At 39.1% G+C, this 13,804-nt stretch overlaps 1 protein-coding gene across 1 annotated transcript; it reads right to left on the bottom strand.

Moving 5' to 3' along the window:
- Positions 1-397: 397 nt before the first annotated feature.
- LOC148801089 (G-type lectin S-receptor-like serine/threonine-protein kinase At5g24080) lies at positions 398-3,688 on the bottom strand. Its single transcript, XM_088902168.1, has one exon. It carries the CDS (start codon positions 3,442-3,444, stop codon positions 1,039-1,041), a length of 2,406 nt encoding a protein of 801 aa, XP_088758294.1. The 5' UTR covers positions 3,445-3,688; the 3' UTR covers positions 398-1,038.
- Positions 3,689-13,804: the final 10,116 nt, after the last annotated feature.

A 13,804-nucleotide genomic window follows, 5' to 3' on the forward strand; every position in this document is an offset into this window, starting at 1 on the left:
TTGGGCTTTCCAGGGTTTCCGCCTATCATGGCTTACAGGCTTTCTAGGTGGGGCCCACCTTGCATAGCCAGAGGCCACTGCATGAAAGCCTTCCCAAACCAGCACGCAGTCTCTCAACAAGTTGCTTCCAAGATGCATGCTATCAAGGATTAGCAATCTTCCTGTCATCCTTTCATAAAGCTTTCAAAGGGGAAAAAATTCATTATCTTCAACTTTAAAGATGTAAGGTTGCTGGGCATCCCATATACATGACCCAGATCATAAAAAAACAAAGGCTTTTACCGGTTTACACTAGCTATCCTGTTAACATAATCTGCAGTTTGCTCCACCGACGAAAACAGTGTAGTATTCGAGATTAACAGCAATTCCTGAAGAGCAAATCAACATGGGGCAGATTGAAGAACAACCAGAACTTTCACATGATTAATTTAGCAAGCTGATAAAGTAAAACAAGATGTACAAAATTATTAATCTTAAACCTACTCTATCCTAAGCTCTCTTAGAACTAAGATTTCATAGCAGGAATTGGCACTAGTCCTTAAAAAAATTTCAGATGATCAACTGCAACACAGGCTGCCCCTGCTTTACCCCTGTTTTATAGATCCATCACAGTAAACAAGAATGCAACCTTCATGCTCCATTTCAGTCCAATCTAGATCATGTGCACTCCCTCATCATCGTGTGCTTCCACCAGGTGACCAAAGCTTCATAAATTGATAATGAAATGTATCTGCAGCGTCTTCATCCTTCTTCATCAATTGCATTGGAATTCTACTTAAATCACATTTGTTATTGATATGGTCTTCACTACCGTCAAACCTCCAACCCAGTTTTGATTCAAACCAGATAGACTGCATTACAGCAGAGTACAAGAAAGGTAAAACACATATATCATTTAAGCATAGGAATAGGTCACTTCCTAAGCAGAAAATTGCTAGTTTTTCTGGTTCCTTCCATGATCTAAAGTCTAAACTACCCTTCCAGTCTACCATCTCTAACCAACCCTGAAGGCATAAAATGAAAATGGCCTTCAAGATATCATAAAACTTTAGGATCTTCTGGTCCCAAATGCCCATTCTCATCTCCCAAGTAGAAAATTGTAGGCTTTCCTGGTTCTGTGATCTCAACCGTCCCCTCCAACATCTTGGCCACTTTCCCCATAGACGGTCTCAACTCTGCTCGATCCTGGAGGCACCACATGGCCGTCTTCACCATCCGATCCACCATATCAAAGTGTTGCCGACTATCATAATAATGCATGATCCGCCTGTCCAAAATGTCCTCCACTCTCTTCTGCTGGTACACCTTCTCAAACGCCCAGCAGGGGAAGTACCAGTCCTCGCTTTGCAGCGATGATCGCCGGAAATCAAAGTTCCTGGTGCCACTGACGATCTCTAACAGCACCATCCCAAAGCTATACACATCTGCCTTCGCAGTGATGGGCTCATTCTTCACCCACTCCGGTGCCAAGTAGCCGCGAGTGCCACGAATACGCGACATGGTGACCTTATCTTCTTTCTTGGCTAGCTTTGCTAGGCCAAAATCTGAAACTTTGGGGCAAAAATCATCTTCAAGGAGGATGTTTTCTGGTTTGATGTCACAGTGAATGACCCATTCCAGACACTCCTCGTGAAGGTACGCGATGGCCCTGGCTACACCCAGAGCGATCCTGTATCGAACACTCCAGTCGAGAATTGGTCTCGTCTCAACACTTTCTCCCTCGTTTCCATCTTCTGATTTTACGAGTGAAGGGTTGGGGAAGAGGAATTTGGCAAGAGAACCATTTGGCACGTACTCGTATACCAACATCTTGTGAGATTTCTCGGCGCAAAATCCCCACATTCGGACTAGGTTGAGATGGTGCATTCGGGCGATAATTGTGACCTCCGCCCAGAATTCTGCCTCTCCGCCACCGACGTTTTTAAGGCGTTTCACGGCGATAACTCGCTGATCTGGGAGAACCCCTTTATAGACGATGCCGAAGCCGCCATGTCCAATGACGTCGTTGAAGTCTTTGGTGGCGTCCTTGAGCTCGGCGTAGGTGAATCGCTTAGGCCCACCCAAGGGGAGTAGCTCAAGACCTAGTGTGTGAGCCATGTCTCGGTATTTGATGTATTTCTTCACGAAAGCCCAGAAGAAGAGAGCTCCAGTGCTGAGCTCGATTACGAAGAGAGTGATGAGGATGGCGAGATTCCTGGCTGTAGTATTGGATTCATCAGGTGGGAGAGGAAGGGTTATGTTGACGGGACAGATTGTCTCGATCCTGGTTGTCATACCTGTAAAGTTAGATTCATCCGTCTCGGTTTTCGCCACACGGAGAAACATGGCCGTCTCGGTCGCCGGTGACCAGTACCCATAGAGGAGGCGATCGAGCTGGTGCACGCAGTATTGCTTCCCTGTGAACTTGTACCCGAAGCCGAGGCAACTGGGGTTGGCGAGGCATCCAGACTCACAGACTGTGAAATTGAGAGCTTGCCTGTCGGTCTGGTTCGACCCGCCGCTGAAGTTGACGTAATCCAGCCGGAGGAACTTGCTGTCTTTTGGCCCTGTGAATGGAATTTTCCTCTTACATTCGCCGGTGATGTTCTGAAACCCCGGTGGACAGATACAGTAAGGAGAATTCCTTTCACTGCCCATGCAGATAGAGTTCGGACCGCATGTTCCGTAAATGGTGCAGGGTTCTTGTACCGCTTTCCAAACAACTCTCCACGTATCGTTAACGGAAGGATCGAGGCTGTAAACTCTGAGATTCCCGTCGTCATCGAGCGTAAACCGCCGCAAGTGGGATGCGCCTTGGTCGGCCGACATCCATGAAGCAGAGTTATCCTTAACCAAAGTCCCATCAGAAGCCAGAGACTGAAACTTAATGGACCAATACACATCGGTTTCATTGAAGATCAAGTCCTTGGAGTTATTAAATATGTACTTCCCATTCCTTGACACCAACGTGTTATTGTTCATCAGCTGGTTGGGGAGAAACGTATCAGTCGGAAAATTGAAGCTTTCCCAGTTCTCGAAAACCAAGTTACCATTATCTTGTAGGACTAGACTGGAAGAATTGGATTTCCCGACGGCTACCGATGGAAACAAGTTCTTGCCGGTGGAGTCGTTCAGTTGGAGAGCACCGGAAGGTGTGATGACGAGAGAGGAAGAGGGGCTAAAAGTTGAATTGCGTCCGAGAGACCAGACGATGGTTCTGTCGGTAATGTTTCGGTACCAGATGGCGAAAATATAGAGCTGTTGAGAGGTGGATAGCTGTCGGAATCCGGCGGCGAAGGTTCGGTTATTAGAGGAGACAAGGATTCGGTTCTGGGTTGGTGTCCATGGTGAGTTCGAGATGTTGAAGGCGGAGAAACTTTGTTCCTGTTGTTGTTGGGCCGTAGACGAAGAAGGGTTACAGAGGAAGAAGGAGAAGAAGAGAAGTAGAAGATAAAAGATAGACATGATCGAAATCGAACTCTTCTGATTTGCGAAAGAGAGGAAGAAGATCTGCAAATATGGATCCAAGACTCAAGAGTACAAGACTACGAGACTGGTCAAAATGATAGACGACGACTTCAGGTCAACAATGTGTTAGAAAAAATGGAACGCCTTGACCGTCAGATCAAAGGTGGAAAATTGTTGGACGGGTAAGATATGTCTTACGTAGTATAGAAATCAGAGATATTGACTAGACAGTTTATCTAGTCGAGCAAGGCAGAAGGAGAAATAAAAAAATGAAAGAAAATGTAAAAATCTACTTTTGGGTCTTTGGGAGCACATTTTAATAATAGGCCTGACACCACGCGAGAGGTGCTAGTCTGTTAGATATAATGCGTATGTGGACCGTACTGCCGTGGCTGACTTGGAAGGGTCGGATCGCCTGGACGGTTAGACCATTCGACCGATCGTATTTGAAAACGAGAGATGTGACTGTACAGCCTGTACTGCCGTGGCTGAATTTGGTTGGACCGGACCGCCTGAACGGTTAGACCGTTCAACGGACCGCATTTGAAATTAGCGTGGCCGATGGGAGACGTTCGTGTGATGACGCACTGACATTTGTTGTTTAGCGCGTTTTCATCAAAATTGACGGGAGGTTGTGATTGGTCAAAATCATACCGGTATCATGCCTTTCCGGCATAATAGATTTTTGGGAAAAGTACTCTGGGCTAGATTTTTCCCTCTTTTTTATAGTCTAAAACAGTCAAAACACACCCATCAATTTTGATAAATTTTATGATTCTGAATTATTGGTCAATTATTTTTAGGATAACATTATGGCCGGCAATGTTGACCCCAATCCATTTGACCATCCGTGGGTCAATATGGGTTGAGTAATTCATTTGAGTGAGTGGAAAAGGGTAAGTTGGATTGGGTCAAGGGTACCTATTAGGATTGATCGTGCATGTTAGGATGGGTTGAGTCAAACTCAATTCTATTTATACTTGTCAAATCTCAAAAAAATAACATGCGAAGTGACTTGAACTCAAACCTCCTAATCCATATTTCATTATAATTCCAAACCATCATACCACATTTCATTTAAAGATTAAAATTGAAATAAAATATGTTTTATTAACTTACGTGTTCATATGCAATTTTACACACACTTTTACAAAAATAATTTTATAAAGTAATTTTATGAAAATAACTTTTATGAAAACACTTTTACAAAAGTATTTTTACACCAAAGCACTTCTATAAAAATACTTTTACAAAATCACTTTATGAAAGTACTTTTACGAAAATACTTTTATGAAAGCACTTTACAAAAGTACTTTTACATGAAATCACTTTTATGAAAACACTTTTATGAAAGCATAAAAGCACTTTTATAAAAGTACTTTTACATAAGCACTTTTACAAAAGTACTTTTACACGAAAGCACTTTTACATGAAAGAACTTTTATAAAAGTACTTTTATGAAATCACTTTTATGACAACATAAAAGCACGTTTATATAAAAGTGTTTTTATGAAAGTACTTTTTGAAAGTACTTTTATGAAAGCACTTTTACAGAAGTAAAGCACTTTTATAAAAGTTATGCATTTTTTGCAATTTTTTGGTATTTTTCTTCATTTTCTGGTATTTTTCTGCATTTTCTACAAATTTTTTGTGCTTTTTTACATAATTTTTGCATTTATTTGGTGTTTTTTCATGCATTTTCTGGTATTTTTTACATATCTTTTTATTTTTCTATAAAATTTCTGAATTTTCTACAATTTTTAGTATTTTTTTTCATTTTCATAACTTTCTGGTATTTTTTTGTATTTTTCTGAATTTTTAAAATCTTTTGGTATTTTTTGCATTTTCTGTAATTTTCTACTATTTGCTGCATTTATCAATAATTTTTGCATTTTGGGTATACGGATTGACCCGACTTGTTTTTGTCACGTGGCAGTCTTTAGAGAGATTATTCTCTCAAAAGTTATTATTTCGGATATACGAGCCGTTCCAATCCATTTTTATATTTATAAGTGAGGGTAGGTGGGTTAATATAGGTGAAGATGATTAAGGGTTAATGGTTCAAGTGGGTTAGGGTGGACTATGGCCCTTTAACAATGATTGATGATGGATCATGGTGGGTTAGAGGGTCAATATGGGTCGGTTGGTATTCAACACTTACCCAATCCAACCTAACCCACCCATTTGCCACCCCTAGATATCATATATTTTCCATATCATAGTTGATCCCTTATCATTGTAACAAGGATTTTATAATTTGGAGAATTTATGCACCAACCCTTTAGAAATATTTTATCGTCAAAAGTAGTGTAGGAGAATTGAAATATTCCCATTTTATGAAATGGGGATATTAAAACTCAATTCACTCCACCGGCCCATCCACGAAATGTCATGCCATTCATATTTTTGAAATATCTAAAATGCTCATTAAAAGATGCCATCTCATTTCATATTATGTAATATCCAAAATGCCCATTTCACACGTGACCTGTAATTTTTATCTTTCCTCTTCCATTGATCATTCCCATCTTCATTTTCACCTCCTTCGAATAGTTTGAATGCATTCGACGGAAAATCTACATTACAATGCCTTTGATCCTCTTCATTGGCGCACATCGATGGAAGCAGAGATATAATCCCTTCCTTCCTTTATTGTGTCTTCTGTGTTGAACCCCAAGTCAGACAACAAGCATAGAAGTGTGAGCTATTGTAATTAGAAGTCGAAGTATTTGAAATTGCTGCCACATAAGGTTTATGTAGATAGTTTTAATTAATTTATACATGTATCGAATGGTATCTGTGGTACTCCCACGGGACTGGAAATACTTTCGATACCAGACTCAGGTCATAATAGTCATTTCTGAGCAATCAGTCAAAAAGGGAACAAAGCCCATTCCAAATGAGAGAATCAAAGAAATTACGTAAAAATGAGGGGCATGTTGAAGGCTATCACAAATGAGTTGAGTCTCAAAGTTCTGGTGAAGCCTATCTCGAAAGGAAAGGAATGTCATATACGTGTGTCTAATCAATCCTTCATTTTAGGTGTTTAAAATATCTGTTGGATTCAAATATATGCTCCATGTTTGATTTTTGGCGTGAATTGTGCATTTCGTCATCAATGAAATGAATTTGTTATTCAGCCAAGTGGTGTTCACCCAATGTATATTGCTCATCTCTATTTCTTCTATTGAATTCTTGTGCATGGAAGCTAATGTCAAATAAGCAAGATATGTCTATAGTAGTTTCATTGATTAATTTTGGTGACTCAAATGGTAGGACTAGAATGAATTACAAAATTTTCATTGACCATGACCTTAGGCACATGAATTCTGAAATTTAAGCCAAGTTATACTTTGAAGTTAATGGCAGCCACTATGTCTTATACATAATATGAATTTGTCCAACAATAAAAACCATCTTTATAATTGAATTTATATTCTTTTTGTTCCAAGTTATAACAGATGATAATATAGGGATATTTTTATGAATTTACATTATTTTACTCCAACCTGTCATAGATGATAATATGGAAAAATGCGTTCATATGTCTTGTGTAATGTTGGAATTTATTTGTACCCTGCATGACAATGATACAACCGGTTCTAAACCCATGCAACGAGGCGTAAAATGATACAAACAGTTGCTTAAACTCCCCCTCATTATCCATCATGTATGTAACATAAGATCTAGGATTGGAATCGAGCAACTTACCACATAACCATGGAAACCACTTGTATGAGTCATCATCAGCCTCGTTTATCATAAATCAAGCCACTTCCTTACCCCTCTATTCCTGTTGATAAGTTAACTGCATGGCATAATTGTGTCAAAAGTCTTTCATTATTTTAATGGGTGCATATTTCGAACTATCACACACCTTGTCTACAATTAATTCAATGTGCGTATCTCATCGCGATGTTGTGCTGAACGGGTCAAATAAACCCCACTTGCCACACCTAATATCCTATAGGAAGCATTGGAGGTGAATCAGTGCTACGGGAATCAAATCAAGTGAAAGCTAAATGTACATAAAATTTTGCACTAGTAATATGATTTTGTGAACACAATCTACTACCATCCGCGTGTATTCTGACTCGGTGTTGTGACAAACGGGTCATGTAAACCTCACTTATTATGACAAAAGCCTCTTAAAAGCATTGGAGGTGAATCCATGCCAGAGGAATCAGTTCGGCATCGTCTGACGCCTTTCACGTGTATCTCACTATGGGGTTGTAACAACTGGGTCATATAAACCCCACTTACCACCCCCATATCCTCTCTGAAGTATTGTAGGTGAATCCATGCTAGAGGAATAAGATTAAGTGAAAGCTGAGTGTATGTAAAATTCCAAACGATAATCCGATTATGCGAGCATTGTCTATCGTCGTTCGTGTGTATCGCCATAGGGTTGTGACAAACAGGAGAAGTAAACTCCGCTTACCTTGCTTCACTTATCCCTATGTCTAGATGAATTTATATGTACACTTTCTTTTTCGTATGGTTCTTTTTTTTTTTGTTTTGGGTAAATTTCTTAAACTCTTATGGTTTAGCTAATTGACTAAGTGTACCCTTACTATTTGAAAATTGACTAAGACTACCCTTACTATTTCTGACAATTGACTAATACTTCCCTTACCATTAGTGCCCGTTAACAGAGAGACAAAAAAGACGATTTTACCCTTTATTCTTCTTCAAATTTTCAAAATAAAACAAAAAAACTAGTACATCAAAACCCTAACCACATTTATAGAAACAACGGAGATCCCAAGTTGGCTGTGTCTGCGGCTAAACATTAGAATCATTCTGAGCTTAGGAATATCACCGCCACTACAACAGGGTTTCTAGGAAAAGGGCTGCCGGTGGCGGTCTAACCCCAACGGCCAACAGGAGAGAGAGAGGGGGGAGGGAGAGAGATTGTGGTGGGAGAGGAGTTGCAATCGTGTGGGGCAGTGATTACAAGACGAAAGCTCCAACATACTAACCCAGTCAAGAATCATTCCCTTTTGAATCTGATTAAACCTTCCTTAGTGGAAGATCGAAAAAGACTTCTCTTCATCACGAGACTAATCAGATATTCTGTAGACACTCGAGAGACCTCAAATAAGTACACTGCAATGCACCTTTCCTTGGTTAGCAAACCAAAGAGGCAAAGGCTATCGGACAAGGCCCCACCCGAATGGTAACCACTGCACTGCTATAGATACTATATCTCTCAGCCGAACTCCCTTAATTGAATCCCAGGAGGATAAGAGAAAGGCCTTCAATGAGGGAAAAATCGGACAATTATGCCATTCGGAAGAAGTCTTCTACAGAGGGAAAGCCCCTTGCATCCAATGCCTTCTGCCCTGTTAAGAGTTCTAAAATTAATATTCCAAATCCAAACACATCAGTTTTCTCAGAGGACTGCCTTGTAGAAAGATACTCTAGGGCAATGTGTTCCACAATACCCCCGTACTGCAGTTGTGACATGTGAATCCCTTAGATCTAAAAGCTTTGCCAAACCAAAATCTCCAACTACAGCTTCAAATTTTTCACCAAGTAAAATATTTGCAACTTTCACATCCTTGTGAATAATTTTTGGATTGTATTGTTCATACAAGTATAACAGTCCACGGGCAGCCTCAAGAGCAACTTGCATCCGTTTATTCCAATCCAAAGATGTTCACGAGGAGGTTCTGAACATGATAGTAAGCTTTTTTTTAATGTTGTAGTGGTCACCGGCGTTCAGAACTTCGGATAGCTTTAGCAAGACAAAGAACATGGTGACCCCCTCCTCCTTGAGCTGATTCTCATGTCCTATTACTCTGTGCCTGAACCCAATAGGAAAAAGAAGGGGAGAGAGAAAAAGAGGGGGATAGAGGTGAAAGGTAAAATTGGGTTTTAAAAATATATATATCATATACAAATGAGTTTTGATGGAATATTAGCAGACCTTAATGGTAAGGGTAGAGTTAGTCAATTGTTAGAAACAGTAGGGGTGCGTTAGTCAATTTTCACACAGTAAGGGCACACTTAGTCAATTAGCTAAACCATAAGGGTAATTTAAGAAATTTACCCTTTTATTTTTTATGTAAACAATGAGGCAACCAAGTATGGTTGACGAATTCACATCAGGCTCCCCACATGCACATCGTGTTATGCATTGGGAACATATGTAGGGCAGGCACGTGTAGGAGTCAATGCGATATGGGTTGTGTTAGCCCAATAGGCACATTTCAAGTCAATTGGACTATATAAGATGCGAATTGGGAACTACTTTTACCATTCAAGTCAATTAAGACCTAAATGTATTTAATATTGTATATTATTTTGATTAAATTTAGTTTACTTTACTTATACTATTCATAATCTGATTTGTATGTGACAAATCCTATTGATAAGATGTGATTTGAATATGAGACCCTCCACCTTCCCAGCTTATTTGCTAACTTGAAAACCTCCGAAGTGTTAAGAAAGATTTATTAAAACAATTAGGAAAGAAACATCAAATTCATGAAAGATGGGAAAGTAATTATGCTGACTTCTAAAACAATTGTTTGACAACGGCTGAAATTGTTGAATTAAAAGGCTCATTGCTTTATCTTTTTTAGTTGGCAAATTTATTAATGCCCCGTTTGATGCGTCTTTTCGCGTGGGCTGTTGGTTTTTTAGAAGTCTGGAAGTCCTCGTTTTGGTCTTTTTTCGTTTGGTTGGAAAAAGATCTAGCTGTCGAAAGTTGCAGCCCTGAAAAAACATGAAAAGCCCATTTCGGGCTATTTTCGGGAAGCTCCAAATGGAGTTTTTCACCTTTTTTTAACTCATCTTTGTGTAGAAAGATGTGCGGACAGACACGCCTTAACCAAATGGTCTTCAAGATATTAAAATCTTGATGCAAAAACTCACATCCTCTTTTGACTGTTAGAGCTTTCAGAAAATCTTTCAAAAAAGACTTACCAAACGCCCCTAAATAACTTAATCAAAGCTAAGTTAATGACATGACTACTAAGTTGGTACCAAGCTTTATATTTTTTTTGGATGAATAAATATATTGATTCATTTAATTATTAGAAAAAAACAGAGTCCAAGCTTATAAAACCAAAGGTTGGATTGTTTTAATAGACCAAGAAAAAAGTTTGGCTCATTGGACTATAGTATGAGTCAAAACATTAACTGTTTTAGAAATATACGAAAAAGTCAACAATAATAATAATAATAATAATAATAATAATAATAATAGTTCTCAATATTGTCTAGCCAATGCCAAGTAGACCATGGTGTCCCATTATCCCTTCATTTTAGATCAACAACAACAATCAAAGACTCTAATTCAATGCTAAGAATTTCCAACCTGATAATAAACAAGAGAGCACCATTCTACATAACTCCCTAACTCCAACATTACAACCTGAAGCCTCCAAAAAAATTACTCCTATTACTAAATACACAAACCATAAGAGAAAATTTTTTCTTTCCTTGATTCACCACCACATAGAATTCTAAAACAAAACACTAAATTAATCACCTAATCATCTATGAGATTAAAGCCAGTTCTATAAGAGGAATTAGGAGTATCGAGCACATTATCAAACTTCAAATTAATAGAGATGATTTGCATTGTATGATTAAAAATTCAGTCATAAGAACAAGAAATATTATTAAATAAGAGGATCATAAGCAATATTCACACAACTCAACTACTTCATATATATATATATATATGCCATGGAGAGCAGAGCACATCGAAGCAATGGAAGCCGCTCACGCTTCTATGCCCATTGTCCAACTACGGTCCAGTAAAGAAGACACGACAAAGGAATGGAGGGATATATCTCCACTTTCGTCAGTGAAGAGGATCGAAGGCACTACGCTATAGATTTTTCGGGGAAGACGTTCAGGTTGTTCAATGATGGTGAAAACAAAGGTGGGAGTGAACAAGGGGAAAAGGGAAGGGAAATTACCAGTCACATGTGAAATGGGCATTTTGGGTATTTCAGAATATGGGGTGAGGGGGCATTTTTTATGGGCATTTTAGGTATTTTGAAAAATATGGATGAAGTGACATTTTTGTAAGTGGGGTAGTGGAGTGAATTAAGTTTTAACTAGCGGGGACCCGTGCGATGCATGGGATTTATTAAGCGAAAGTTAAATAATAGAAAGGGTCATTTACTAAAATACCTCTTATAGTTTCATGGATTTACTAAAATCTACCCTATAGTTAGCATTTTACTAAAACACCACTTATAATTTGCAATGGATTTAATCAATCTTCCATTAGATGACAGTGGAAAATGACAGTGTTAACCCCCTAATGTTCATTTAAATAAATTTAATAAAAATAAAATAAAAATAAAATACCATTTTTTGCCCTTAATAAGACACAAGCAACCACTATATTAGCTATATTTGGTCAATTTTGTTTTCTATACAAAAAAGTGTTAAGGGTATTTTTGGAATAAAAAATCATGGGTTTAATGGCAAAACAAACACTCCTTAATGAAATGTTGATTAAGTAAATAAGTTGTAAAATATATGGAATGTTTTAGTATAATGAAAACTATAAGGTAGGTTTAAGTAAATATGTAAAACTATAAGGTGTGTAGGAAAGGCAATGGGGCAGGGATCATATTCCCCATTCCCAACGGGGATGAATTCCCATGGGGACCCGAATCCCCAAAATGTTTTCAAATAATAATATTTCTTAAAAAATAAATAAATATTTTAAATTATAAATAATGTTTTAAATATGTTTATATATATAATATAAATAATATAATAATATATTTAATATAAATAACATTTAATATATACATATATATAATCAAGGTCGGGGCAGGGACCTCAATCCTCATCCCCAACCCTGATTGGGGATTCCTACTAATCCTCATCCCAGCCCCCGCCCCCGCCCTTCCAAAACAATCCCCATCCCCAGCTCCATCGGGTCAGGGAAGTTGGGTCCCCGTCGAGGATGGGGAAAATTGCCATCCCAAAAGGTGTGTTCTAGTAAATGATCCTAATAGAAACACATAAAGAGTATACAATTGTTTTATATTTTCAACTTTTTAAATAATTAATAATTATTCATATTTTATATACTACTTTTAATAAATTTTTCATAATACAAATATAACAATAATTAATTTTAGTTAGGTTTATTCATTAAAGTGATAAAATTGACCAACCTGATCAACTCGACTTGAGTTGCTCGGTTTTCTAGTATTTTAGGTTGGCTTTGGTTCAAAATTTCCCTAATTCGACCAAGTTGGATCAGTTTCACTTTGGCCATTTGTAAATTGACCAAAATCGAACGACCTAACCATGGCTATATTAATATTTTATATTTTAAATATATTTTTTAAAATGTAAAAGTGAGAAATCCCCCATATTTCTTAGTCTAAAATGTTTTATATCATAAATTTATTTTTTAATAATTGCACTGTAATTTTTAAAATTAAATTAAATTTAAGTTTAAATCTTTTGAACCGACTGACCAAACCAAAAAATCGACCCAAACCGATACAACTTGAGTGGGTCAGGTTTCACAAAAGGTCAATCGGTTTTAGCTAACCAACTCCCCAACCTGACTAAGTCAATTTGGTTGGCCAAATAGCACCCGAACCGAACCAACTCATGAACACTCATAATTTCAGCTAAATTAATAGTCTCATCTTTGATAAATAAGAATAGTTTGATCTCCAATAATTATTGAAAATTGATGAGAAAGGATTTGGCCCTCCAATGACATTGTGATACCTGGCACATCATGCCAACTAAGTGCAACTTCTTGACAGCTAGACAGCTCAAGCTCGCCTCAGGCAGTTCGCCACTAGGCAGCTTGCCATCATGCAACTCACCACACGCAACTCGCCACCATGCAGCCCTCACAGGTAGCTCGCCACTAGGCAGCTCACCACAGGCAGCTCGCCACAGGCAGCTCGCCATCATGTAGCCTGGCACCTCAGAACAACTAGGCGACACCCAGGACCACTTTGACAACAACTTGCCTTTGCTAAGTTGGTGGTGTCCCACCAGGCGCGGCCTGGCATAGGCACGACCTGGAAGCCTGGCCCTGGCACGAGCTGGTAGCCTGGCCCTGGCGCAACCTGGCCTTGGCACGAGCTGGCAGCCTGGCACTGGCGCGACCTGGCCCAGGCACGAGCTGGCGGCCTGGCCCAGGCGCGACCTGGCGGCCTGGCCCAGGCGCGACCTGGCGCCCTGGCCCAGGCACCAATCTGGCGGCCTGACACAGGCGCCAACCTGACAACCCCGAGGAGCTCACCACCGTACCCCGCATTTTACGGGATTGCGACTTGTAACGGCTATATTAGCTCACCCACTCCCCAAGTCAGGTGAAAATGGGCAACCTTACCAGTTGGTGGCT

This window comes from Nelumbo nucifera, chromosome 3 (genome assembly GCF_055504915.1).
Source record: "Nelumbo nucifera cultivar China Antique chromosome 3, China Antique-T2T, whole genome shotgun sequence".
NCBI lineage: Eukaryota > Viridiplantae > Streptophyta > Magnoliopsida > Proteales > Nelumbonaceae > Nelumbo > Nelumbo nucifera.